The sequence below is a fragment of the Pinus tabuliformis genome, chromosome 4_2 (assembly GCF_031772625.1).
Source record: "Pinus tabuliformis cultivar Carrire ecotype Pingquan chromosome 4_2, CPIR1, whole genome shotgun sequence".
NCBI classification, from domain to species: domain Eukaryota; kingdom Viridiplantae; phylum Streptophyta; class Pinopsida; order Pinales; family Pinaceae; genus Pinus; species Pinus tabuliformis.
Window position 1 is genome coordinate 973,303,633 of NC_142304.1, and position 27,320 is coordinate 973,330,952.

General features: G+C 37.4%; 1 protein-coding gene across 4 annotated transcripts in view; it reads left to right on the forward strand.

The window, feature by feature from the left end:
- The window catches only part of LOC149172872 (mRNA export factor GLE1-like), a 404,516-nt gene extending 378,267 nt beyond the window's left edge, over nucleotides 1-26,249 (forward strand). For 2 of the 4 annotated variants that reach the window (XM_089424451.1, XM_089424448.1), the window contains 4 exons: nucleotides 7,549-7,632; nucleotides 22,711-22,842; nucleotides 25,386-25,508; nucleotides 25,597-26,249. In XM_089424451.1, the coding sequence (XP_089280577.1) occupies nucleotides 7,549-7,632; nucleotides 22,711-22,842; nucleotides 25,386-25,508; nucleotides 25,597-25,824 (567 nt within the window). In that variant the 3' untranslated portion in view covers nucleotides 25,825-26,249. The remainder of the gene's footprint in view (nucleotides 1-7,548; nucleotides 7,633-22,710; nucleotides 22,843-25,385; nucleotides 25,509-25,596) is intronic. The other 2 variants (XM_089424450.1, XM_089424449.1) reach the window with 2 other exon arrangements.
- The last annotated feature ends 1,071 nt before the right edge of the window (nucleotides 26,250-27,320 follow it).

The following is a 27,320-nucleotide window of genomic DNA, read 5'->3' on the forward strand; positions in this document are numbered from 1 at the left end:
GGAAAATCGGTGCAGCGATCTGAGGGTTTGATTTATTAAGCAGTTTCAGAATATAAACTGGGTGCCAAATCTGGCTCACCCAACAGAGAAAAATCTTGGCACTAGTAGCTCTCAGTCGGAGACAGATATTTCGGCTGAAACCCCGAATAAACACTCCGGCAGCTCCATAGCTCCAATCTGCCCCACGAAACCCCAGCGTCAGCCTCTAGGGATTGCGTCAGCTCTTTTTGGGCAAGCGTTAGCCCAACGTCACTCTGGCTTGGTTTGCGTCAACCTCTGGAGGCACTGTGTCAGTCCTCTGGCCCTCTACGTCACCCACACTGGCCCTCTGAGGGATTGCGCAGCTCCTGGATGCCTCTGCGTGAGCCCTGGTTGGCTCTACGTGAACCTTTGCTGATTCTGCGTCCCTCTCTTCGGCTATTGCGTTGATCCTCCTCGTGCTATCTCTACCTTTCTGCTTTTGTATTCACTGCCCCTCAGTTGCAACTCTGATCACTCTCTCAACTTTCTCAGCAAACCCAGCCCCATAAAGTCGAAATCTTGATCAACTTGGTGCGTTCTCCAAGTGACCCTCAAGCCTCCTCTTATACTTTTCTCGTTGACAAATCAACGACCGAGATTAAGTCCCTAATCAACAGCTAAGATTAGATCTGTCTTGATCCACGACTTTTGGACCCTTCTAACACAGCTTTATATTAATTCACATTAATATTTTATTTTCCCTAAGTTTAGACTTAGGGACTCCATTAAAAATATTAATTATTTTAATATTTCCCAAACTATTTAGAATCTGCCCAAACCATTTCTGGGTATTGGAGATTTCATGTGCCTTAGCCTCTCCACCAATTTGAATGGCTAGAGCACATCCGATGCTACCCCGAATCAACACCACATCATCTCATTTTGGGGACTTTGACCAACAAAAATGGTGATTATATCTTTGATCGAGCATATCTCTTACACTAGGATGAACCACAAGCTATGCCATATATCGTTTAAATCGACACGATGAGGAGAAACATCTTATGATAGTGTCATTTGCAACTTTACTAATTTTCTTATTCAAAGACTTCATCAAATATAGGTTACACCACAAGATCTAGCTATCTTTTGGGACTTCTTGCCAAGTGGAGCTTCCCACTAATGCAATCTAGACAAATATTAAGAGCATTCAAGAACCGATGTTGGCATCAATAACAACATCATTCAACAATCTCTCCCTTTGTCATTGATGGCAACACATACTCCCCTATCATCACTGGTTCCCTAACTCTTATCTTCTTTTTCTGATTTCTCTCCCCCTTTTGACATCTATGGCAAAGGGTTACTCCCCTTGACGAAATATCTTCCTTTGTCTTCCTGCAAAATTCTCTGACTCACTTTGATTGATTTTCTCTCCTTGGCATGATATGCTTCTTATGACTTGCCATGACAATTCTGCCTATGAATATGCATTAACGACAACAAGTCCTTTTGCAATTTTGTCAATGACTTTGCCTGCCAATATTACTACTCCACTGAAGTGACTACTTCCATCTACCAACCTATCAAAGGATAAATCTTCAAATGTGCACCTATTGCTGCATAGACTCCCCCTCTTCAAAATAGGGATTCGTCAAGCTCAGTCGTTTAGAATGATACATGAGAATCTTGATTTCTTCTCCACCTATAGATTCATCATGGTCTTGTGTCTTTTCAATTCCTGAAAGCATGGCCTCTAGGATTTCTTCATTTTTCTTTTCTTCTTGTTCTTGTTTTCTTCTCCAAACATTCTTGTTGTTGAAATTGGTCTTTTGTCTCATGGAAGGCTTCATCATGCTTTTGTAGTCATGAGCCATATGTCCATAGTTGTGGCATTTGAAGCATTCTACATGCTACCTGAATGATAGTGCACCTAGGTATCTGCCTTGTGTTCCTGCAAACTTGCTTCTGGGATAATGACTTTGATAGTCATTCCTGTCATAAGCTCTGCAATCCCTAGCCATGTGCCCAAAGTCAGCTATGAATAACAATAACGAAAAAATATGCTAGAATACCTGGATAAAGGCAATCTTCTCAGTGGTGCAGCTCTTTTGTAAGCGTCATCTTGGGTCGTCTTTACTGCAGGTTGCTTATTTTGCTTTTTTTTTCTTTTTTTTTTTCTTTTGAAGGCATGTAATTTTCCTTCTTGATGGAACCCTTGATGACACTTCCACAACTTTTATGCTCTGCTTCTTTTCCTGTTTTCATGGAGCTTGAGCCCTATTCAACATGAGAGGGTTTGTAACCTAATCCAAATTTATCATTGCATGGCCTTTGACTGTTAGGTTTCATCCAACACTTTGGAGGTGTTCGCAAAGTTCTGCTGGACGTTGCTTTTTTGTGCTTCTTTTCGCAAAGAGACTATCTCTACTTCTAAGTCTTCCTTTGTCTTGGTACTTTCTTCTAGTTCCCTTTTGAGTGGTTCTTCAATTTTTTTGGCCTCTTCTATCTGTACTTTAAGATTGTTGATGATTTTCTCTGACTCTTCAGTCTTCTTGTTGAGACTTTTGGCATGTTTCTTTAATTATCTTAGCCAAACTTCCAATGCTTTGACATTTCCTCTTTCCACCTTGAGGTATTTTAGGGCACTCCTCACAGGGCTTTAGGAAAGAAGATGCCAGAGGGTGTTTTCATGGAAAAGAAGCCAGAAGTGAGTCACCTCAGGATATTCGGAGGTGTGGCCTATTGTCATAATCCAGAAGAGAAGCGGAGCAAGTGAGAGCAGACTACCGAAGTTGGATATCTCGTGGGTTATAGTGAGACTTCAAAGGCGTACCGAATCTACATTCCGAGCAGTAGGAAGATTGTAGTGAGGTGAGATGTAAAGTTCATGGAAGACGGAGCTTTCAGGAAATCTCGAGAGATGCCTTTTGAAGAACAAGCTGAGGATGTTCCTTTGGTTCAACAACAGGGGTCAGATTTAGCAGGAAGACAGGTATTTGGTTCAAGCACTGTAACCAGTACTAACATCTCCTCAAGAGAAGAGGAGCCAAGAGTGTCGCAGTAGGTGCAACAACAGGAAGAGGAGCAAATGGAACCTCCCACCACTAGTGGAAGAACTAGCCGAGAGGTACGACAGACTCTGAGGGACGCAGAGGAATTCATTGGAGCTCCTAGAGCCGAGAAAAGGCAGCGTAGACAACTTGACAGGTACCAAGCATTGGTAGCTCAGGTCGAAGAACCTTCTAGTATTCGTGAAGTTGTACAGCACCAGGTATGGGTGGATGCCATGGTATAAGAGTACAGTTGCATTATGACAAATGATGTCTGGGAAATCTTACCAAGACAAAAGAATAGATCAGTTGTGGGTTCGAGATGGACGTGCAAGATCAAGTATGTTGCAGATGGCAGCATAGACAAGTATAAGGCTAGGTTCATAGCAAAAGGATATGTTCAGAAGGAAGGAATAGGCTATGAAGAGACCTTTGCCCCAGTAGCTTGGTATACCTCTATCAGATCTATTATATCCCTTGCAGCACATATGGGATCGAAGATTCGCCAAATGGATGTCAAGACAACATTCTTGAATGGGGTGATAGAAGAATAGGTATATATTGAACAGCCAGAAGGTTTCAAAACACATGATAAGAGAACTCATGTGTGTAGATTGAAGAAAGCCTTGTATGGGTTGAAACAAGAACCCAGAGCTTGGTATGGTCGAATTGACAGCCACTTTCAGCAGTTGGGATTCATCAAGAGCGATGTTGATCCCAATCTTTATTGTCTTTTGGTAGAAGGTGAACCGTTAATTCTGGTGTTATATGTGGATGATCTATTTTTGACAGGATCATCTAGATTCATAGAGGATTGCAAGAAGAACCTGGAAACATAATTGACATGAAGGATTTGGGGCTAATGCACTACTTTTTGGGATTGGAAGTTTGGCAGCAAGATGGTGAGATCTTCCTTGGCCAAGGTAGATATGCGTAAGAAATTCTGAAAAGATTCAAAATGCAGGATTGTCGACCTATGGCTGCGCCATAGATGCTTCCGGAGATAAGGAAGTGGACCCCACCTTATACAGACAGCTCATCGGGTCGCTTATGTATCTGGTCAACACCAAGCCAAACATATGTTATGCTATCAACACCCTTAGTCAGTTCATGGTGGAATAAAAAAGGGTGCACTAGGCAACAGCAAAGCACATTCTTAGGTATGTGCGAGGAATAGTCAATTTTGGATTAAGATACACTAAGGTTGATGATATCAAATTAAGTGGATTCACTGATGCAGATTGGGCAGGAAGTTCAGTGGATAGGAAAAGTACCACTGGGTATTTGCTTCAGTATTGGATCTTGGATGACCTCCTGGTGTAGAAAGAAGCATAAATCTGTAGCACTGAGCTGCTGAGTATATGGCAGCTAGCAAAGCAACATGTGAAGCTATATGGCTCAGGAAACTGTGTGTAAATCTATTCGGGAAAAGGATGGAAGCAACAAAAATCTTTTGTGATAATCAGAGTTGTATCAAGCTCTCTGAAAATCCAGTGTTTCATGATCGCTCCAAACACATTGATATTCAGTGTCATTTTATCAGGGACAGTGTTCAGCGTGGGGCGGTACAGTTGGAGTATACTCCCATAGGAAATTAGGTAGTAGATGTACTCACCAAGGCTCTAGGAAGAACAAAGTTTGTTCAATTTTGGGAGCAGATGGGTATGATGGAAAATCCCTTTCAATAGCGTGATGTAGCATTTGAGAGGGAGTTGTAGTACAGATGCAACACTAGCAGTGACAGTGTCATGGGTAGCAGTATAGTAGAAGCAACAACACAGTGTTGGTGGCAGCAACAGTGCGGAAAAGGAGATGCTTCAAAAACAAAACAACATGCAGTTGGACATTGTTGCTAGAGCACTTTCCTCGCTAAGAGGGAGCGTTAGTTTTTAGTAGCATCGGATGTGCTCTAGCCTATGTTGCAGGAAACGTGGGATAGGAGGGCGTTTCCGTACAGAAACGAGTACGAAACGCTGAAACGCGTTTGGTACGGCCCTGAAACGCGTTTCAGGCCGTACTGCCACGTTTCACGAAACTAAAACGTGGCCAGTACGGCCTGAAACGCGTTTCAAGGCCATACGACCCACGTTTCAGCATTTACTTGTGTTTTATTTTTATTTTTATTTTTTTATTTGTTTTCTAATCTATTCTTACGTTAGCCTAGTGACTTCTAGTTGCTTCCAGATGCCTGTCTAAAGTTATAAAAGTGAACTTTTGCCCTAGTGTTGATATGCAGTTCATGGTAATGTTAAATTATTAAAGTAAAAGTGATATTTTCCTTTATTTTTCATTTTCATCCTTTTACTTAAATTTTTAACATTACCATGAAATGACTCAGGATGTTTGAGAGTGGTTTCGCCCTCATTGGATTTCATATGGAGAAAGTAGAATTTTAAATCTCACTCAAAATCCAGCAGAGTTATCCGTTTTTCAGGATTTCAGGATTGGGGGATTGCAATGTTTCCATTGGATTTTATCATGTACTAGGGTATGGAACTTGTATTTAATCGAGAGAACAAAGCCCTCTATGCAGGGGAGACTCCCAATAATCAAGAGAATGTAGGGTACTAGGGTATGAAACTTGTATTTAATCAAGAGCACTAAGGTCATTCGACTATGTAGGAGGAGACTCCCAATCAAGCACGAGACAAAAAATTAGAAATTTCTCGTGGCTGATTTTGGATATTTCTATTTTCATTATGTGATTATTCATGAATAAATGTGATGTAAATTTAGATACTTATAGTTTATGCATTGACAATTGACAATTTTATCATAATGTAATAAATTAGAATGTATCATATATGCTTTATGATTGCACATATTTCTTAAATGTCTTAATATATATATATATATATATATATATATATATATATTTGCGTTTCTCCGTTTCCAAAATTTGGGGAGGTCGCGTTTCGTATCGCTTCCCGTTTCGGAAACTCGTACCCGTTTCCCCGTTTCGTGCAACCTTGGCTCTAGCCATAAAAATTGGTAGAGAGGCTAAGGCACATGAGTTCTAAAGAACCCAGAAACCGTTTGGTGAAATTACACATGGATTGAATTTTATTAAAATAATTAATATTTTTAATGAGGTTCCTAAGTCTAAACTTAGGAAAATTAAAGTATTAATGGGTATTAATCAAAATATGGGTGAGAGTAATCTAGAAGGCAAATCAAGTCAAGATTTAATCTTAGTCGTTGATTAGAGACTTCATCTCGGCCATTGAAGTCTCAACGAGAAAAGTATAAGAAGGAGGCTTGGGGTTCATTTGTAGACACAGAGAGGGTTCATGAGTTAGTTCGATTTTCCTAGGGCAGGGTTTGCTAAGGAATTCGAACAAGTGATCAAGTAGTGAGAATCAAAGGCAGAACTGGAAGGAAGTGATTTCTAGTTCTAGTGAATATACTTCAGAGAAGACAGTGAAGGATCAAAGAGCCAGCGTAGTGCGAAGGAGGGACAACGCAACAACTGGAGAAGGTTGACACAGAATTGCTAGGGGATAGCAAGGATCAGTGCTATGAATAACTGTGGGTAATTGGTAGGAGGAATCTCGATTTCTCAGTAGCAGAACCAGCAGCAGCTAGGGTGATGCAGTAAGAGGGAGTCTCCACGCAGAAGCCACACAATGACTGCGTAGGCTCATGCAGAGATTGCGCAGTGGGTCATCCAGGAGCTGGGGCCAGTGTAGAATCTCTAGATTCAATGTGAGAAAATTCTCACTATGTATCTATTAGTTATCTTCTCTGTGTGGATTGCCATTTTTTCTCTGGGGCATCCAGATTGTATTCAGAAATTTACTTTCAAATCTGTTTCACTGATTTTCCACATTGGGTTTTTCCAGGGATGATTATCCAAAAACAAGTGTGTCAATGTGATTGTTTATATGCTAGTGTTTCCCTTGCCTGTTTAATTTTCATTTCTTAATTTGTGAAGTCTACAGCTGAATTTATTTAGATATTTATTGAAGCATTGGTGAATAACTTATTATTGTAAATAAGTAGGAGAAATAAATCAATCACTACAATGAAATTCTCACACTGTGCCCTCCCTATCACCCCATCTTGGGCGTTTAATGTTTTATCTAATTATCTCATTAATTCCATCTTATTTCATAATTTATATAATGTTTGTTCCTTATCACAAGGGGCCAAATATGTCCCTTGGAATTGAACCTGGGTGAGGGGGAGAACAAAATGTGCTCCCAATCACCTAAGGTAATTTATATAATTAATAAACAGAGTTATTAAAATGCCACGAAAAAGTTCATTTCCTATAAATATGCTATATTTCATGTTTCTTTTACGATTGTTTAGAACAATGTAAAGCTTGATGGTTATGGGAGTTGCCATAGGTTAAAGTTATGATTCATGGACACTATTGTTTTGCGGTATACTTTTACACAACTATAATTCATCACATATAACAAGGGTGTACATAGAATGAATTAGTGTTCTCTAGAAAGAATTTTTCTTTTAGATTTTATGATAATGATAAGTTTATCATGATGATCTTATGGTGCTTTGTTTCTTATAGGTTCCAATTGCAATGGATCTTGTGCTTGCCGAGTTGCATAAGTCTTGCATCTTTACTGTTCCAAAATATATTCCATATTCAAAGGTATGGCAAACCTGACATAATTCTTATCTTAGTGATTAGACCCAATCTAGCTTTCAATGCTGCTTTACATCAAACATATTTTATAGTACCATACTTTAGCTAATTACGTCGAGTCGTTACCCCTTCTTTGGATTTAAAAATTCCATTAGCCGATTAACATGTTCTAGATTTTAGCTTTGTTGTTAGTCATTTTTATGGAAAAGGTACTTACAGTTGAATAATCATAGATTGGTTATAGTTACATGCCTGATATTGTCTTTTTTGTGGTGAGTTTCTATAATTGTCTGTGTATATGGGAAGGAAGTGTGCATAATGACTGTGGAGTGTATGGAGCAAGGTGTGTGGAATGGTGAACTATGGAGTGGGTACTAGAGCAAGGTGCATGGAAGCTCGCTGCTACTAGCAACAAATTAGGTCAGCATGTCTCAAACTAGCTTTGGTACCACCTGTAATGGACTTGACTATTGTTACAAGGAGCCATCATGAATTATAAGAAAATGGACAAAACGTGTAGTCCGTAAAGGATAAAAATATTATATAACTAGTATAGATCCATCTTAAGCCTAGATCTATTAAGCACAATGAGGCATTAAAATGTGAAAATTCTATCACTACAACAACTGGTTTATTTTACCTACTTATTTTCCAATAAGTTATTTATGAAAACCCTTCAATAAACATTAAAATAAATTCTACTATAGATATCACACCATAATACAAAAACAAATACATGCACAAGAATCAGACACATCAACACAGATATTTTTGGACAAATGTCCCTGGAAAAACCCAATGAGGGAAAATTGGTGCAGCTGAGGAGGATTTTATTAATCAACTATTCTTTAGTACAACTGGGTGTTGATTTGGGGTAGCATTGGATGTACTCTAGTAACGAAAATTGGTGGAGAGGCTAAGGCACATGAGATCTCCAATACCCAGAAAGGGTTTGGGCAGATTCTAAATAGTTTGGGAGATATTAAAATAATTAATATTTTTAATGGAGTCCCTAAGTCTAAACTTAGGGAAATTAAAATATTAATGTGAATTAATATAAAACTGTGTTAGAATGCTCCAAAAGTCATGGATCAAGACAGATTTAATCTTAGTCGTTGATTAGGGACTTAATCTCGGCAGTTGAATTGTCAACGAGAAAAGTATAAGAGGAGGCTTGAGGGTCACTTGGAGAACACACCAAGAGATCAAGATTTCGACTTTTTGGGGCCGGGTTTGCTGAGAAAGTTGAGAGAGTGATCAGAGTTGCAGTTGAGGGACAGTGAATACAGAAGTAAAGAGGCAGAGATAGCACCGGGAGAATCAGCGCAGTAGCCGAGAGAGGGATGCAAAACTAACCAGGGGTTCACACAGAGCCAGCAAGGTCTCACGCAGAGGCAGCCAGGAGCTACGCAATGCCTCAGAGGGCCAACGTGGGTGACACAGAGGGCCAGAGGGTTGACGCAGTGCCTCCAGAGGCTGACGCAGGCCAAGCCAGAGTGACGCTGGGCAAACGTTGGGCCAGAGAGAGGCTGACGCAGTCCCTAGAGGCTGACGTTGGGGTTTCGTGGGGCAGATTGGAGCTATGGAGTTGTCGGAGTGTTTATTTGGGGTTTCAGTTGGAATATCTGCTTTCGAATTGAGAGGTACTACTGCCGAGATTTTTCTCTGTTGGGTGAGCCGGATTTGGCACCCAGATTGTATTTTGAAACTGCTTAATAAATCAAGCCCTCAAATAGTTGCACTGGTTTTCTTGCATTGGGTTTTTCCGGGGACATTAGTCCAAAAACAACGGTGTCACTTGTGTGCTTGTTTTTGTTTCCTTCAGTTGATGATCTGTAATGTGCTGAGCATGTACTTGTATTTATTTTCAGTATTTGCATGGTAAATAAATTGTTAATTAATCAGAACAAGTAGGAAGGAGTAAATCAGAAAGTACATGAAATATTTCTAACTGCTAGACTTAGAAACTTCAACATTGGGTGCCAAACTGGCTTACCCAACAGAGATAAACTCTCTAACACTTCTCTAAGACTCAGCATCAAGCTTGCTGGCCTCCTCGCAGCTCCCAGACCCTCTGCGTTAGCTTCTGCCTCTCTGCATTATCATTGGGCCTCTCTGCATCACCCACACAGACCCTCCAGTGACTGCGCAGTTCTACTGCCTCTGCGTCTGCCTCTCTAACTTCTATGCTGATCTTCTAGTGCTGTTCCTGCCTCTCTGTTTCGTACCCGCTACCTCTTGTTGCAATCCAGACGTCTAGTTCAAATTTCTCAGCTGACCCCACTCCAGAAATCGAACTGACTGGTCTCCCTCAGTGTGTTCTCTGATTGACCCTCAAGCCTCTTCTTATACTTTTCCTGTTGGTCCTTCAATGACCGAGATTAAATCTCTAATCAACGGCTAAGATTAGATTTGGCTTGATCCATGACTTTTGGAACTTTCTAACCCAGTTTTATATTAATACCCATTAATATTTTATTTTTCCTAAGTCAACTCCATTAAAAATATTAATTATTTTAATATCTCCCAAACTGGTTAGAATCTACCCAAACCATTTTTGGGTCTTGGAGATCCCATGTGCTTTAGCCTCTCCACCAATTTTCATGGCTAGAGCACATCTGATGCTACCCCAAATCAACATAAAATGCCTCTGGGGAAATCTCTTAATGCTTACAAGATCCAGGGTTAAGATGGATATATGTTTGTTAATTCATTTATTTATTTTTAAGTTGTTTTTCCTAATTTATTTCTTTAAGATGCGTTTATGCTTTGAGATTAAAGATTGGATGTCAAATGCTATTCCATTTTGACATTAGAGGTCAGATGTCCAATTTTATTCCATTTAAACTAATGCATGTTGCACATGTGACACATCTCTTCCACCTAGACTGTAGAGTGCATGTCACTTCTCTTAGTGCAACGATATGAAAGTGATGATTACAATTGACAATGGGATTCCTTTGTATAACATTGAATGGATGGATCAATAAATAGTTGTGAGTTTCGCAAGAGTTGTCTACTTATTGATTCATATAAAATTAACTAAGGCTTTAATTATGTATTTGATTGTATATACTTGGGTATTTTACAAACTACCTTGAACCTGCAAGTGGTTAATTGAAGAGCAACTGCAAAATTAATTTAATCAATTGATTGACAAGATGATGGTATGTTATCTTCATCGAATATGGGCACTTGCTTTAACCTAGATCAAAAGTATTGTGGTACCCATCAGTTACAGAAGTTACAGTTGAAAATGTTAATTTTCATTAAAATAGACCAATGAACGTTCAATGGGTGTTCTTCTTGTTCAGAATGGATAAGAAGTATATATGAACTTAAGAAAGCCATCATGGTAATATTGAAATCAGAGTATTTAATACTTTTTGTATAAATCTGTTATGAATAAATATATAGGAAATAATGTAAAATAATGTAAATGATAATAACCATATATAATTATTAGTTAATTAGTAATTAGGTTGAAGAGTCATGTCTAAATGAGACATGAATATCCATGAAGAGGCACCTGCTTGGTATATAAGCAAGCGTCTCACTCTCATTGTATAATGATTCTTATTCACATATTTAATATACAATATTTGTATCTTCTGACTTAGTTACCGGAGAATCCACAGTAAGAACCATTTTCTGCCAACGTTTCAAATCCCAACCGGGATCCATCATCAGGGCCACTTGAATGCTTGATAGAAGAAGAGCTAATTAAGTATTAATTAAAATCTATTAACTAATAAAAAATAAATAAATAATTTACTATCTTAATTATCAATATTAATTACTATGTCTTGATATTAATTATCAATCATTAACACTAATTATTTATTTATTGTTAATTATTAACTACGATTTTTAATATTATAATATCAATTTCAATATAATAATAACTATTATTAATATCAATACAATTTAAATAATTTTAATATTAAATACATTACAATAATAATACACTAATAATACTATTCATAAAATAGCAAAATATATTAATAATAATTCTATTTTATAACGTCATAATAAAAATTGTACGAACATATATTATATATAATAAATATTAAATATTAATACAATATTCCAGGATTAATATTATTAATACTAATTATTATTATTATTTATAATATTAATAATAATAATTATTATTAATAATAATAATATTTACAATTTATTAAATTATATTAAATTAAAAGTAACTAATTATCTAAGTCACATGACACGAGGACACGAGACACAGAGGACACATAAATACGAGTATTCAATACAAAACGCATCGACCTGGAAACAGGACACGGGGGACACGTTTTATATATATATATATATATATATATATATATATATATATATATATATACCGAAATATAGTTTTTTATCCATATTAAATTGTAGGTTGCAGCTTATCTAATCAAATTAAAATATAATTACTTCTCAAAGTTCATAGTTCACTTTAAAAAAATAAATAGAATCAAAATTTACTATTTAGAAATTAGAATGCAACTTACAAGCATATAAGAAAATAACTAAAGTCTAATCCTATTGATTTCCTCTGCCCCTCTTGCGAGAAAATGCCACAGCTTTCCCTTTCCCTCTAGATGTAGATGTTGGTGCTGGTGGAGTTGGCAGTGGAGTTTGCTATGCTCTAGAAGCTGAAGAACTAGAAGTAGGAGCTATAGGAGGTAGACCACGTCCTCTACTGGTGGCAGGGGTAGCCCGGGCAGGTGGTGTCACCTGGAAACATTACAATCTCCCAATCCTGAAATCCTAAAAAACTGATAAGTCTGCTGCATTTTGAATGAAATCTAAAATTCTACTTTCTCCATATGAAATCCAATGAGGCCGGAACCACTCTCAAACATCTTGAGTCATTTCATGGTAATGTTAAAAATTTAAGTAAAAGGATAAAAATGAAGATTAAGGAGAATGTCACTTTTACTTTAAAAATTTAACATTACCATGAATAATATATCAATACTAGGGCCTAGACTTGATCATTAAGCTGCCCCACTCAAAAATTATTTGTTTGTTTCAAAAAATATTGCAGCTTATGCAGGCAACGTTTTCTATCAACGGAATACGCGTTTTCCAGATGCAGGACATGACGAAAACTGGCGAATACGTTCTACATTTTACAGGACACAATGAAAAACGTTTTCGACACGTTTTAGGACCGTTTTCGTGTCCGACACGTAAAATACGGGACACGGGACCTTGGAGGACGTGTCTTGTGACTTAGCTAATTATTAAAAAATATATTAATAATTATTCTAATTTATAATAATCATAATAAAAATTGTACTAACCTACATTATATAATAAATATTAAATATTAATACAATATACTAGAATTATTATTATTAGTAATATTAATTATGATCAATATTAATATTATTAATACTAATTATTATTATGAATTATTATGTTAATAATTATTATTATTATTAATAATATTTACAATTAGTATTAATAATAATTATTATATTAAATTAAAAAAGTAACTAATTATTAAAAATATTATAATTGATTAATTAAAATTAAGATTAATTTTAATAATGATGAACATAATAAAAATTTATATTAATCAATTAAGTATCTCAAAAAAAAAAAATTAATAAATAAATAAAATAGCTGACATCTCATCCATAATTAATCAAAAATTATTATTCAAAAAAGAGAGCCGACATTCATCTTAATTTACTCTCCTCATTAACATTTAATCTCTCAAATTAGCTCTTCTTCTATCAAGCATTCAAGTGGTCTTGATGATGGATCCCAGTTGGGATTTGAAACGTTGGCAGAAAATGGTTCTTACTGTGGATTCTCCGGTAACTAAGTCAGAAGAAATAAATCACAGAGGTCTTAAATCCAGAATATTTGTATCCTCATGGATATCTTTATATTCTAAGTCTTTTGGAGTAATTAATCTGTAGAAGGAACTTTGTTCACTTCATTTGGTATCAGAGCCACGTTGGCTGATCACTAGGTCTTTGGCCATCAACCTCCCGACAACCTTGTTGTCCTCAATCAAGCATTTGCTACAAGGAGCTTCTCCATTCTGTAGTTGTAAAAAATAAAAAATAAAAAATTATAAAAAAGGTTATATAAAAAAATACATATACATACATACAAGTAAAAAAAAAGGGAAAAAAAAAAATCAAAATCAAAATCGTAGGTACCAACAGCAGTGGAAGTCGCAGTATGTAGCGTAACCTTGATGTTGTTTCCACTTGGATGATTCCATCAACTTGCAAACCGCCATTGCAGCCACCGCTACTGGCCGCCTGTCCGCATTCTGCCATAGGTCGCCGTGAGTCGCTTCCCGCCTCAGTGTAGTGCTACAAATAAGTCTCCACTTCAAAATTATTTTTCGGTTGTTGTTGCAAACCTCACTTCCATCATTTCGTTCCCAGTCACCTTCTTCGTTGTGGTTGCTCTCGTCCCACATGCATCAACCATTTCCCTTGCCGTTGCTCGACGCCACCATCCCGCTTGTTGACCTATGTCCCTACCGTGCTCCCTGTCCATTTTGGCAACTCCGTTGTCCGTCATTTGAACCACCAACTGCTGTCACAACAACACAACACACCTCGTTGTTGTCTCTTGGCCCCTGACCTATAACATCCACCTTGCTCCACCACTTGTTGCCACTACCCCGGTTGCACTGCTGCAACAAAAGAAAATAAAATAAAAACAAAACCCACAACCGCTGACAGTGCTGTTGACAACTATCGTCACTGTCGAAAGACCGGAGTCGCAGGTTTCATCCATCGTTGGTCATCTGCTGCCTTCCTCACAGTCGTACACCACTCCTCGCTGCCCCCACCACCACTCTTCACTGACTAACCTCCTAACCACATCCACTCGGTCAACCTCATCTGCGTTCAGAAACCATCGCCACCGCCACCTTCTCATTGATTTCCCGCCTCCAACAGACACATTTTTTCCAATCTGTCGTTCTTCCCGACTGTTTCCCCGTTGTCGATTTTTTTTCAACACACTCTGCCACCATATCTAATCCCGTGTTCTGTCAGTTGCCTCTTCCACAAACCGTCACGCCCGTCCAACATTCGTTCCACTATTTTTTAGTTGACTCACGACTTATTTTTTTTCATTGCTATATATAAGTTATATATCGTTCATTATATGATTAAAATTATTATACAGTTTTAACCATATAAGCTATATATTATAACTATATGGTTTTATAATCATATAATTAATTCAATTATATAATTAAATAAAAAAAATAAAATAAAATAAAAGGTTATATAAAAAAGTACATATACATACATACAAGTTAAAAAAAAAGGCAGAAAAAAAGAGTAATTTAAAAAAAAAAATCAAAATCAAAATTGTAGGTACCAACAGCAGTGGAAGTCATAGTATGTAGTGTAACCTTGATGTTGTTGCCGCTTGGACGATTCCATCAAACCGCAAACCGCCATTGTAGCCACCGCTACCGGCCGCTTGTCCGCATTTTGCCACAGGTCGCCGTGAGTCCCTTCCCGCCTCAGTGTAGTGCTACAAATAAGCCTCCACTTCAAAATTATTATTCGGTCGTTGTTGCAAACCTCACTTCCATTGTTTCATTCCCAATCGCCTTCTTCGTTGTGGCCGCTCATGTCCCACACGCATCAACTGTTTCCCTTACCGCTGCTCGATGCCGGCATCCCGCTTGTTGACCTACGTCCCTACCGTGCTCCCTGTCCATTTCAACAACTTCGTTTTCCATTATTTGTACCACCGACTGTTGTCACAATAGTGCAACACACCTCATTGTTGTCTCTTGGCCCCCGACCTATAGCATCGTTCCTGTTCCACCACTTGTCGCCACTACCCCGGTTGCACTGCTGCAACAAAATAAAATAAAATAAAAACAAAACTCATGGCCGCCAACAACGCTGTTGACAACCGCCGTCACTATCAAAAGACCTAAGCCACAGGTTCCGTCCATCGCTGGTCATCTGCCGCCTTCCTCACAGTCGTCCAACCTCCTCGCTACCCCTGCCACCGCTCTTCGCTGACTAACCTCCCAATCGCATCCACTTTTTCAACCTCATCTGCGTTCAGAAACCATCGCCACCGCCACCTTCTCATTGATTTTCTGCCTCCAACCGAGTCCCGACACATTTTTTCCAGTCTGTCATTCTTCCCCACTGTTCCCTCGCTGTTGATTTTTTTTTTGACACACTCTGCCACCATATCTAATTGCATGTTTTGTCGGTTGCCTCTTCCACAAACTGTCACACCCGTCCAACATTCGTTCCACTGTTTTTTTAGTTGACTCACGACTTCATTTTTTTTTCACTGCTATATATAAGTTATATATAGTTCTTATTACCCCATGTTACCCTTAAGCCCAGTCCTACCTTTCGATCAATACTATAACAGGACATGGCACAGCAAGGCACAGGATGTTCAAACCCGTGTTACCGCCCGTATACCACCTGTACAGGCCAATCAGTTCAATCTCAGCTGTACCAATCCCACCTACCCGCCTGGGGAAAGAGCTGAGACAAGCTTAGAGCGATACGGAACATTGACCTACCTCCGCTTACCCTTATCGCTACGGAACAATATCTTTCTTTTCACTACCTGCTGCTACAACTAGAAATAGCCACGAGAGAGACATGCATGGTTGGTTCTGATACGTTCATGTGTGACCTATTGATTTGATTCGGAATTGATGGGATAGGCTTGAATGATGCTTACGTTGATATGCAATGCCGCCATCAGGTTGACCCGCTTGTCCGCTGAGGGTAAGGACCCGGAGGGGCTTGCGCTTCCTAGTGCAAGGACCCGACAGGGGACTCGACTGATAAGGACCCTTTAGGGGGCTCGACTGAACCATATAAGTTATATATTATAATTATATAGTTTTATAATCATATAATTAAATTATAAAAAAAAAATTAAAAAAGAGTTATATAAAAAAATACATATACATACATACAAGTTTAAAAAAAAGGCAGAAAAAAAAGAGTAATTTAAAAAAAAAATCAAAATCAAAATCGTAGGTACCAACAACAGTGGAAGTCGCAGTAGGTAGCGTAACCTTGATGTTGTTGCCGCTTGGATGATTCCATCAAACCGCAAACCGCCATTACAGACACCGCTACTAGCTGCATGTCCGCATTCTGCCACAAGTCGCCGTGAGTCCCTTCCCACCTCAATGTAGTGCTACAAATAAGCCTCCACTTCAAAATTATTATTTGGTCGTTGTTGCAAACCTCACTTCCATCGTTTCATTCCTAGTCGCCTTCTTCGTTTTGGCCGCTCTCGTCCCACACGCATCAACCGTTTCCCTTGCCGCTGCTCAACGCCACCATCCCGCTTGTTGACCTACGCCCCTATTGTGCTCCCTGCCCATTTCGACAACTCCTTTGTCCGTCGTTTGTACCACCGGCTGTTGTCACAACAATGCAACACACCTCGTTGTTGTCTCTTGGCCCCCGACCTATTACATCTGCCCTGCTCCACCACTTGTCGCCACTACCCCGGTTGCACTGCTGCAACAAAAGAAAAAAAAAAAAAAAAAAAAAAAACCCATGGCCGTCGACAACGCTATTGACAACCGCCGTCACTGTCAAAAGACCTGAGTCACAGGTTCTGTCCATCGCTGGTCATCTGCCGCCTTCCTCACAGTCATCCACCACTCCTCGATGCCCCCACCACCGCTCTTCGCTGACTAACCTCCCAACTAGATCCACTCGGTCAACCTCATCTGCGTTCAGAAACCATCGCCACTGCCACCTTCTCATTGATTTCCCACCTCCAACCGACACATTTTTTCCAGTCTGTCGTTCTTCCCCGCTGTTCCCCCGCTGTCGATTTTTTTTCGACACACTCTACCACCATATTTAATTGTGTGTTCTGTCGGTTGCCTCTTCCACAAATCGTCACGCCTGTCCAACATTCGTTCCACTGTTTTTTTTAGTTGACTCACGACTTCATTTTTTTTCACTGCTATATATAAGCTATATAGTTCATTATATGATTAAAATTATTATATAGTTTTAAGTTTTTAACCATAGAAGTTATATATTATAATTATATAGTTTTATAATCATATAATTAATTGAATTATATAATTAAATTATATATATATATATATATATATATATATATATATTCCACACAAAGTTAAAAGAAAAAGAAAAAAAATATGGAATCTCTAAGTAATGAACAAAAACAATCATTCGCAAGCGATATAGAACAATTAATGACAATACTTGAGCGACAACATGCTGATTTTAATAAGGAGAGAAAGAAAATGGAATCCCTATTCCAAGTTGAACGTCCATCATCACTCCCACAAAATGATGTAATCCAGTGTACCGAGAAAGTGCAGCTAAAAGATCAAGAGAATGACAAAATAGCCAAACTTCAGCAAAACAAGGAAGCGTTAGAACATGAACATAAAAATCTTGTGGATATGCATTACAAAGAAATAATGGAAAAAGACGATGAAATTTCTCGTCTCAAGGACCACGTCAAAAAATTACTGACACAAGCGAAGTAGACTAAGGTCACAAAGAAAGAACTCAAGAAGCACTTATCAGAACAAGAAGAGGAAACCTTGTGTTTAAAGAATGTTAATAAAAAATTATTAGAACAAATCAGAAATCTAAAAGATGAAAAGCTTAAAATTCAAAACACTGAAAATAAGGTTGATAAATCAGAAATCAAAGAACTTTTACGTCTGAGATACTATAATCAAAGTCTACTCACTCAAATTAAGAAACTTAAGGATGATAAGAAAGCATTAAAAGACAAGTTAGAACAATTCACTCAAGAAAAAGTGTCGAAATCTCCAGTCGTAACAGTCCAAGTTGAAAATAAGGGAACGGATACCTAGTGACTATGACAACTCAAGAAGACAAGTCAGTGGAAGAAACAACACACTTAAATGTTGCAGTTCAGATGATTAACATCCCAAGTGAAGGTTGTGTAACGAACTCAACAACATCGTCCCCTGAAGTAAATCAAAAAATTTCCGAACTCTTAATAAGGGAATGTCAAACCAAAAAGTGCCCTATCGACATCCGAATCATGAGAGTAGACAACTCAACCATGCTACGCATCAGGACCATTCAGACCAGAAACAACAAACTGATGTTCCAGAGAATAGTGATGTAATCTCAATCCAGTCCTATGATGGCAAGTAATTACAAAATTCCAGTCATTAGAATATTACACAGAAGATTAATCTAGGATGGTTTGATCCCTTCTTAGTGCGACAATTTTTTTTGTCACTTAGAAGATCATATCAACATGTATCGACAAAGATGACAGTTCCGAGACAGAAAGACATTCAAAGCCGAAAAAGAGATCAAGCCTTTTTCATTAACAAGCTTTGAGGACAAAGCTTTTTGAGGAGGAAGGCAATGTTATGAATAAATATATAGGAAATAATGTAAAATAATGTAAATGATAATAACCATATATAATTATTAGTTAATTAGTAATTAGGTTGAAGAGTCATGTCTAAATGAGACATGACTCTCCATGAAGAGACACCTGCTTGGTATATAAGCAAGCCTCTCACTCTCATTGTATAATGATTCTTATTCACATATTTAATATATAATATTTGTATCCTCATGGATATCTTTATATTCCAAGTCTTCTGGAGTAATTAATCTGTAGAAAGAAATTTGTTCGCTTCAAAATATGATTTTTCCTATTAGAAACTTACGACTGTGGTTGAGGGAACTAAATCTCTATAACATCATAGAGTCCATATGCGTATGTAGTTTTCCTTTGCTTTTCTACAAATCACTCTGTCACACTCTGTTGGTTGATATAAGTGGAGAATTTGTGCGTGGACACATGCACGTACCCTAAACTAGGCATTGATTCATCTCAGTAAAGCATGACCCTTATAAGACACTTCAAGGCTCGCGGGTCTTGACGAATCATATGCCAAAGCGATTCACTCTCATAGAGCCTACACATAAGACCCTCTTACCCGCATTGACTCGCACAAGACTTGTGTTGACCCATTCAGGGTTCTGTGGGAGTGTCCCCCCTCCGACATCCACTCCTGAAGCGCGCTTCCGCAAAAAAAATCGCTCCCTAGCATTTTCTCAAAAATTGTATCACAAAGATGCTCCAAACGCAAAAAAAAAAAATCAAAGAAACAAGAGGTTTTGAGTAGGGAAGGCTAATATTCAATCCTATGGTCCTAGTATTGATATAAAATTCATGGTAATGTTAAATTCTTAAAGTAAAAGTGACATTCTCCTTTATCTTTCATTTTTAGTAAAAGTAAAAAGATGAAAATAAAAGATAAAGGAGATTGTCACTTTTACTGAAAATGAAAGATAAAGGAGAATTTCACTTTTACTTGAATTTTTAACATTACCATGAAATGACTCGGGACATTTGAGAATGGTTCTGACCTCAATGGATTTCATATGGAGAAAGTAGAATTTTAGATCTCACTCAAAATCCAGCAGACTTATCAGTTTTTTAAGATTTCAAGATTGGGAGGATTGCAATGTTTCCATTGGATTTTTTCATGTACTAGGGTATCGAACTTGTATTTAATCAAGAGCACCAAGCCCTCTATGTACCTTGATGCTAGTGACATTGGTTGTCGAACTCCTCTATCATGACCCTACTAAAATGTACCCATCACTCAAACAAAATCTTGTCTTGACATGTTAACATTTTTTTTATCTTATGTTAATTGCTTAGAGGGTGATATTAATGACAAATATCCCAAGATAGGCAATGGTTTTGATGATATGTAGGTATTTGTTGTAACATGATTTTTTTGGATGCTAGAGACCATCTAGAGCCTATTTGTTGATGTATTTTTTGTTCAAAGATAGATTGCACTCGATACTTTTTTATTATGTGCACCCTTACATGCTATAGAAATGAGAACTTGTAAGTTGTGGACATGTGGTTGATGAAGATTATAACTTCTAGATGATTGATGTTATATCCTTTAATCCATTTTGTATGCTTTTTATATCTAATTTATCATTCTACATGCTTTTGTTGACATACATGCATAAAAATATATAAAAATTCGCTCTCAATTTGCTCCCGACGCGGGAGCTTTTGAAAATGTCGCTCCTTGCTCTTGCTCCCAAGCAGCCTTGGACCCATTGACTTGCATATGACTCATATCAAACTCGTACGGACTTGTATACGACCCGTCCCTGGCATCAAATTTCTTTTTTTTTTCTTTTTTTTTTGACACTAGGTGGAGGGAAAGGGAAAGGGAAAATGGAAGGATTTTGTATTTCACTGAGCCTTATAAGGGTCATTCTCAACTCCTATACAATTCATCAAGTCAATTCCCAGACGAGTCATATGAGTACGAGTCATGCACCATTGATTCATCTTTTGTTGGATGAATCACAGCAGTTAGTTGGAATACATCAATTGAAGCAATTGCTATGGTGCGAGACATAAGGTATTTAAAAAGAATTGAACAAATGGAAGAGGGTAGATGGCCTAAGGTTGTCTTTAATGATAGATTGTGCAAGAGCAAAAAGACTTGGATGCAGCAAAATAACAAATGATTTAGTAAATGGGGTATTGGCTTGAATGCGTATCCCATAAACAACAAAGAGATAAAATCTTTTGTTATGGAAAAATTCCACAAGCATACTTGGGATAAGGAGCTAGAAAGAAAGAAAACTTGCTATATTGAAGTGTTTAATCCCACTCATAGTCATCAACCAAAAGCATACATAGAGGCCAATATCTCTTGGAGAACCAAAATTCTTATTGCTCAATTAAGGACTAATTCTCATCGACTCCATTGTGAAATAGGGCACTAGAGAAGGCCAAAGGAAGTGTGGGAGGAAAGAGTATGCATTTTTTGTTCTTTCGGAAAAGTGGAAATAGAAAAACATTTCATTTTAGAATGTGAGGCCTTCAAAGACAACAGGAAAAGCTATGCAGATATGCTGGCAGCTAGCTCTTGGGATAATATATTTAGCAAGGGGTTTGTCAAGAAGCTGGGAGCATCTATTTTGAAGCTTCACAGAAAAATGGCTGAATACATCAAGCAGATGAAAAAGCTATCTGTCCCATAGGCTATCTTTAGCCTCATGGATGTTAAAAATATTCTTTCTTTCTTTCAATATGTACTGTCGAAACATAATACAACATGCAATGAATGTCGTTGGTCTTCTTGCCAAATATAAATAACTACATAAAGACAAGTAGATAGTTTTCACACATGAACCATTGGTCTTGGAATGGACCTACTATAATGGCTTGGAACTTAGCTCCTCAATAGTAGTCACAGCACAACTTCTACATGCTGCTACATGAAGATAATTTATTTGCATCACATCTGTCTTATCATTTTCCTTTTAGATGAATTTTTTTAGCTTTTGAAAAGAAGCATTCTTTTGTCTTTTTTTAATAAATGGATTATTAGTTTTCAATTTTTAGAGATTGTTACATATGGTCAATCTCGATTCTTATACGATTCGTTAAGTCAATACCCACACGAATCATACGAGTACGAGTCATGCAACATTGATTCATCTTTTGTTGGATTAATCACAATCACAGCAGTTAGTTGGACTACATCAATATGTACTGTCGAAACATAGTGACAACATGCAATGAATGTCGTTGGTCTTCTTGCCAAATATAAATAACTACATAAAGACAAGTAGATAGTTTTCACACATAACCGTTGGTCTTGGAATGGACCTACTATAATGGCTTTGAACTTAGCTCCTCAATAGTAGTCGATAGTTTTCACACATAACCGTTGGTCTTGGAATGGACCTACTATAATGGCTTGGAACTTAGCTCCTCAATAGTAGTCACAGCACAACTTCTACATGCTGCTACATGAAGATAATTTATTTGCATCACATCTGTCTGGATCATTTTCCTTTTAGATGAATTTTTTTAGCTTTTGAAAAGAAGCATTCTTTTGTCTTTTGTTAATAAATGGATTATTAGTTTTCAATTTTTAGAGATTGTTACATATTTTAATTTATCTAATTCTCACTAGAATTTTCACATGTCGCGGGAAAGATTTTTGAGAAATTTCTGGTGGAACGTAATTTTAACAAATTTGAAATATGTCAGATTGCTTTTGAGTCAGAAAATGCATACTACAAGACAGTTGGATACCGAGAAGTTAATGGAAAGATCGAAAGTACAAATAATTATCTAGCTCGCATGAAGGCATATGTAACTCTATATGCAGCGATCATTCAGGTAGAACATTAGCAATGAATCCAAATTTCCATTTGTCGTTTCCTTTTATTATGTTACCAAGGCAGTTGAGTGTTATACTTTAAAGACGTATTTTTATGTGTGTTTATCTTATGTGCAACTGTGCATGTATATGGTTATGCTTATATATATCTTCCTGACTGCAACTGTCAGGAGACGGGTCAAATATAGGGATTTATTTGTCAATCGTGCAAAACACATTTTATTCTGAAGTATATGTTGGTCTATAAATGGATATGATAAATGGGCTATCTTACATGTTCCGAACCCTTCATATGCCATATTCACTGCAACAAAACTCATCTTTCTATTAAAGAATCTTGAACAAGCTTCCTTATTACACCGAAGTGTTGAGTATCCACTACCTATTAAAAGGTGGGACATCGTTCTTATATTTGTGACGTGTGTGACCACCCAGCTCGACGTAAGGGCCATGGTGGCTCAACTGCTAATAAGCAGCCCCCTTGTGGGAGTGTGCAGGTTAGTTTTTGAGGAACTTAACTGTGGTGGGGGGCTATAATATCACCCTGCTTTCACCAAACCGATTAACCTCTAGTGGCTATCTTTTTATCAAAGACAATGAAAATTTGATTTATAAATTATCATAGTGAAATGTTTTAGCTTTTAATATAATTTACTTTGAATCACTATTGGATATTTTATATTGACCTATGCGGACAGTCATCATGATTTAACTGTAAGACAGGTTTAATTCAGCGTTAAACTGTTGATCAGCTTCGAACTAGAAGAAAATTGTGTTATGTGGTTCAGGAACATGCCGGATATGCTTCCATCTTTCCAAGCTTCTACATATTCATTGAAACAGAGCTGTCAGGGTTTTTGCCTTTCGTGGTTGTTCATTGTGTTCAGAGTTTCTTGGCTTGCATGAAGGATAATTTGGTTGAATTATCTGTTATCGTATTTTCTGTTAAAGGCATAATTTCCTTAATGTATTGGCAGTGTTTTGCAAGGCTAAATTGCAGACTTGTTAGTGAGTAAGATGAACCATGTCTGTCTGTAATTAGTGCTTAATATTATCATTTGGTTGTAGCTATGTTAGAATAAAGCATTGGTATTCAGATTTGCATGAAAAGTTCTTCGCATTGATGTCTTATTTATGCAATGAAGGCACAGAGCTAGAACTGCTTCTTAAGAAACATTTGTTTGTTAATGGTCGGAGCGTTCACCAAATTTCATTGAGAAGGGTCTGGAATTCGAAAAATATCACTAACTGGTGAACAAATTTGTTCCTGCTTGGCAAATAAATTTGATCAAACCAAATTAAATTTAGTTTAAATTCACTAAAAAAATAAAACAAATGAAATAAAAAGTAAAACATAAACAAAATAGTAAATACTAGTTATAAACTTGCAAAACATAAAAAAAATTGAATTCTAAGTGACTAAAAGTTAATCCTAGATAACTTATACTGTCCAAGTGTCATGTTGCCACCAATGACATTAAGCTGCTTCCCAAAAACTGCAGGTTGAAATCAACCATTTAAATCTATTGATCTGCTGCCCAAAATTGATTGACCTGCTACCCAGAACTTGATGCTAATAGATTTAAGTATAAGTTGGGGTTGCAGAGTCATTATATGAGTTACAAGGATGCTACAGTTATCTACAATATTTTATGAAGTTTGTCGAGATCTTTTTTTAATTATTAAAGCTGCTAGATGGGTTTGATCATAGGGAGTCCTTGTATGACATCAAGGAAAGTGTCACAAATGTCATTTGTTCTCAATTATTAGGAAATATAACACAAGTGTTAGGCCATACACTTTTACCTTGAGCAAACTAAGTTCTTAAGTAAAAGAAATCGCCCTTCTCCTTGATGACTTAGGTCACTTTCACCTATTCAATTCTCATTTTCTGGCACAGTTCTACATAATCCATGATTGCATAACTGTGGTGAGTACCTTGCTTGTTTACATAACCATGTTATGTTAAGGTGTTATGAACATAAATATATCAATGAATAATAATAACAATAAAAATAATTAACAATTATAATTTATAATTATGAAAGAATGTCAGTTAGTTGGGAAAATTCATTTAAGGGCATCCCACCTGGGGCCCTCATTTGTAACCGAACCATATCATTCATTCATACGTTGTTCAATATATTATATTCCATCCTCAATGAATAACTTTAAAGGTTATATTCAAAGTTTTCTGGATTATTTAACTGTGAGCTAGGTTTGGCTGTCATACATGGAAATTTTTTTCTAGTGGCAAGTTTCTTAACATTGTTTTTGCACTGTTTTTCGGTCTATGACTGTGACATATGTAAGATAGAAGGCAATCAATATAGTCGAGTGTAAGGCATGCTTTTCATTCGCTTTACCAAGCACTGCAAATAACCCAGCTATAATTGTTACAACATTATAGAGAATGCCAATCTTTTTTGTTGCCTATGGTCGAGCCTCTTTGCCTTACTTGTTTACAAAAGTAACTGAATTACGCAATTAATATATTTTCACAGTAGCAAGATTGTCTTCACCTCCACTTTGCTGATTGCAGACAGACATACCAGGCGTTAACAATCTTCATGGTGTGAAGGATGGATGGTCTTGGATGGCTCGATTTCTAAATGCACTCCCTCCCAACAGGTTTACAGCAGCTGCTTTAGAAATATTTTTGAAGGTAATATGCTAAAAAGCCAATGTTTGGGTATCACATCATTTATGTTCTTATAGTATACAATAAGTTCTGTCCCTGTTTGATTCTGCAGATAGCTGGTTTCCGTCTCTATCAAGCATATCCTAGGCCTTTCACAAAACTTTTAAATGCTATATCAAGAGAGTTTATAGAGAGGCTGAAATCACAAAATGATCCAGACTCAAATCCTGTGATTAGCAACTTGGAGACATACTTGACATCTCAGCAATTCAGAAAAGAGCCTGAAGGACGAGCCTTGGCTATCACAGATGAGTCAAAAAGCTTACGGGCTTGGGCTTGAGAAAGATGGTGCTTTTCATTTGATAAAAAAGCACTACTAGAATCTGTGGCACTTTTACTTGTGAGGACAGTTATTTATTTCCCAATCGAGTGTTGGATGAAGTTTTTTGGTATGTATAGTTTTCCATTGTATTCAAAATACTGGCAAGCTTCAGTTATTGAAATTGAAATTGAAGATTTCCTTGCGAGGCACATACATTTGAGTAGAGATATAACAAATGTTACTTTATGGAGGACTGAAGAGAACCTCAGTATTTGGTGTCATTTTCATTGCTGCAACTGAACTGAAATTAGGCATGGGTTTTGTGACCTTTATCAGTCATTTGTCCTTATTTTGAGAATGAATTTGATATTGTTAAAAATATCAACGGAAAACAAAAAAACTGTGACATGAATACAGTAAGTAATTTGCAATGTTAAGGTATACACTGAGGCTCATAATGTTACATTTGGATTCACAGTGTTTTTAAAACTGGCCTAGCTAACCGGTTACCGGTCTAACTGGCCGGTCAGCAGGGCCACCGGTTGGAACCGGCTGAAAAACCCGGTTAAGGAGGCAGTTTGGCGAGATTTTGGCCCTAACCGGTCCTAACCGGCTGGTTTAGGACGGAACTGGCCAGTTTGTAGCAAACCGGCCGGTTCTATCCTAAACCGGCCGGTTACCTGCCATGCCCGCCGAGGACCCACAGAATGGTTTTTCCAAGGTAGTTTAGGGGTTTTGGAGAGAAAGTAAGGGTCCTTTCCCTCCAAAAACACCCTCTCCCAGCCTTTAAGAGGCCCTTCTTCCTTTCATTTGTCTCACGCATCTCATTTGGAGTGTTTATGAGTGTTTGTGAGTTTGCTTGGGAGCTTGGAGGGTGTTGAGTTTTTGCTAGAGTAGTCGTCTTGGAGTTGGAGTTGGAGCTATTTTGGAGATAGTTTATAGCTGTCAGTGGAGTTGGCATCTTCAAGAGGAGACTAAGGAAGCTAGTTTGCATTTCCAGGTTAAGGATTTTCACTTGAAAATTCCTCATTTGACTGCTATCCATGAATTAAATTTATTTGTGTTATAAATTTATAAACTTATCACTTCTATCATCTATGCTATCAAATCTCTAGTTCTATGCTATCAAATTTTGTAGCCTACATGTGCATTTGTTTTCCTAAATTTAGCTTTGGTTTTCCATGTTGCTTATCTGCAATTTTTTTTTAAATGGCAGATTTTTTTGCAAATTGTAATTATTTCAAGCAAACATGTCTCCAAAAGGAAAGGACAGTGCATGGGCTCATTGTGATATAATTGATGGAAAAATGATATGCAAATTATGCCATAAATCTATTGGAGGTGGGAGTATTTTTAGATTGAAACAACACTTGGCTGGGATAAGAGGCCAAGTAACGCCATGTGGTGCACCAAATGCAATGTTAGGTCCTATTAGGGCAGAATACATTTCCAAGATTGAAAAGTCTTATGAGGATAAGGCTAGGGAGAAAGCCATCCAAGATGACATTGCAAGG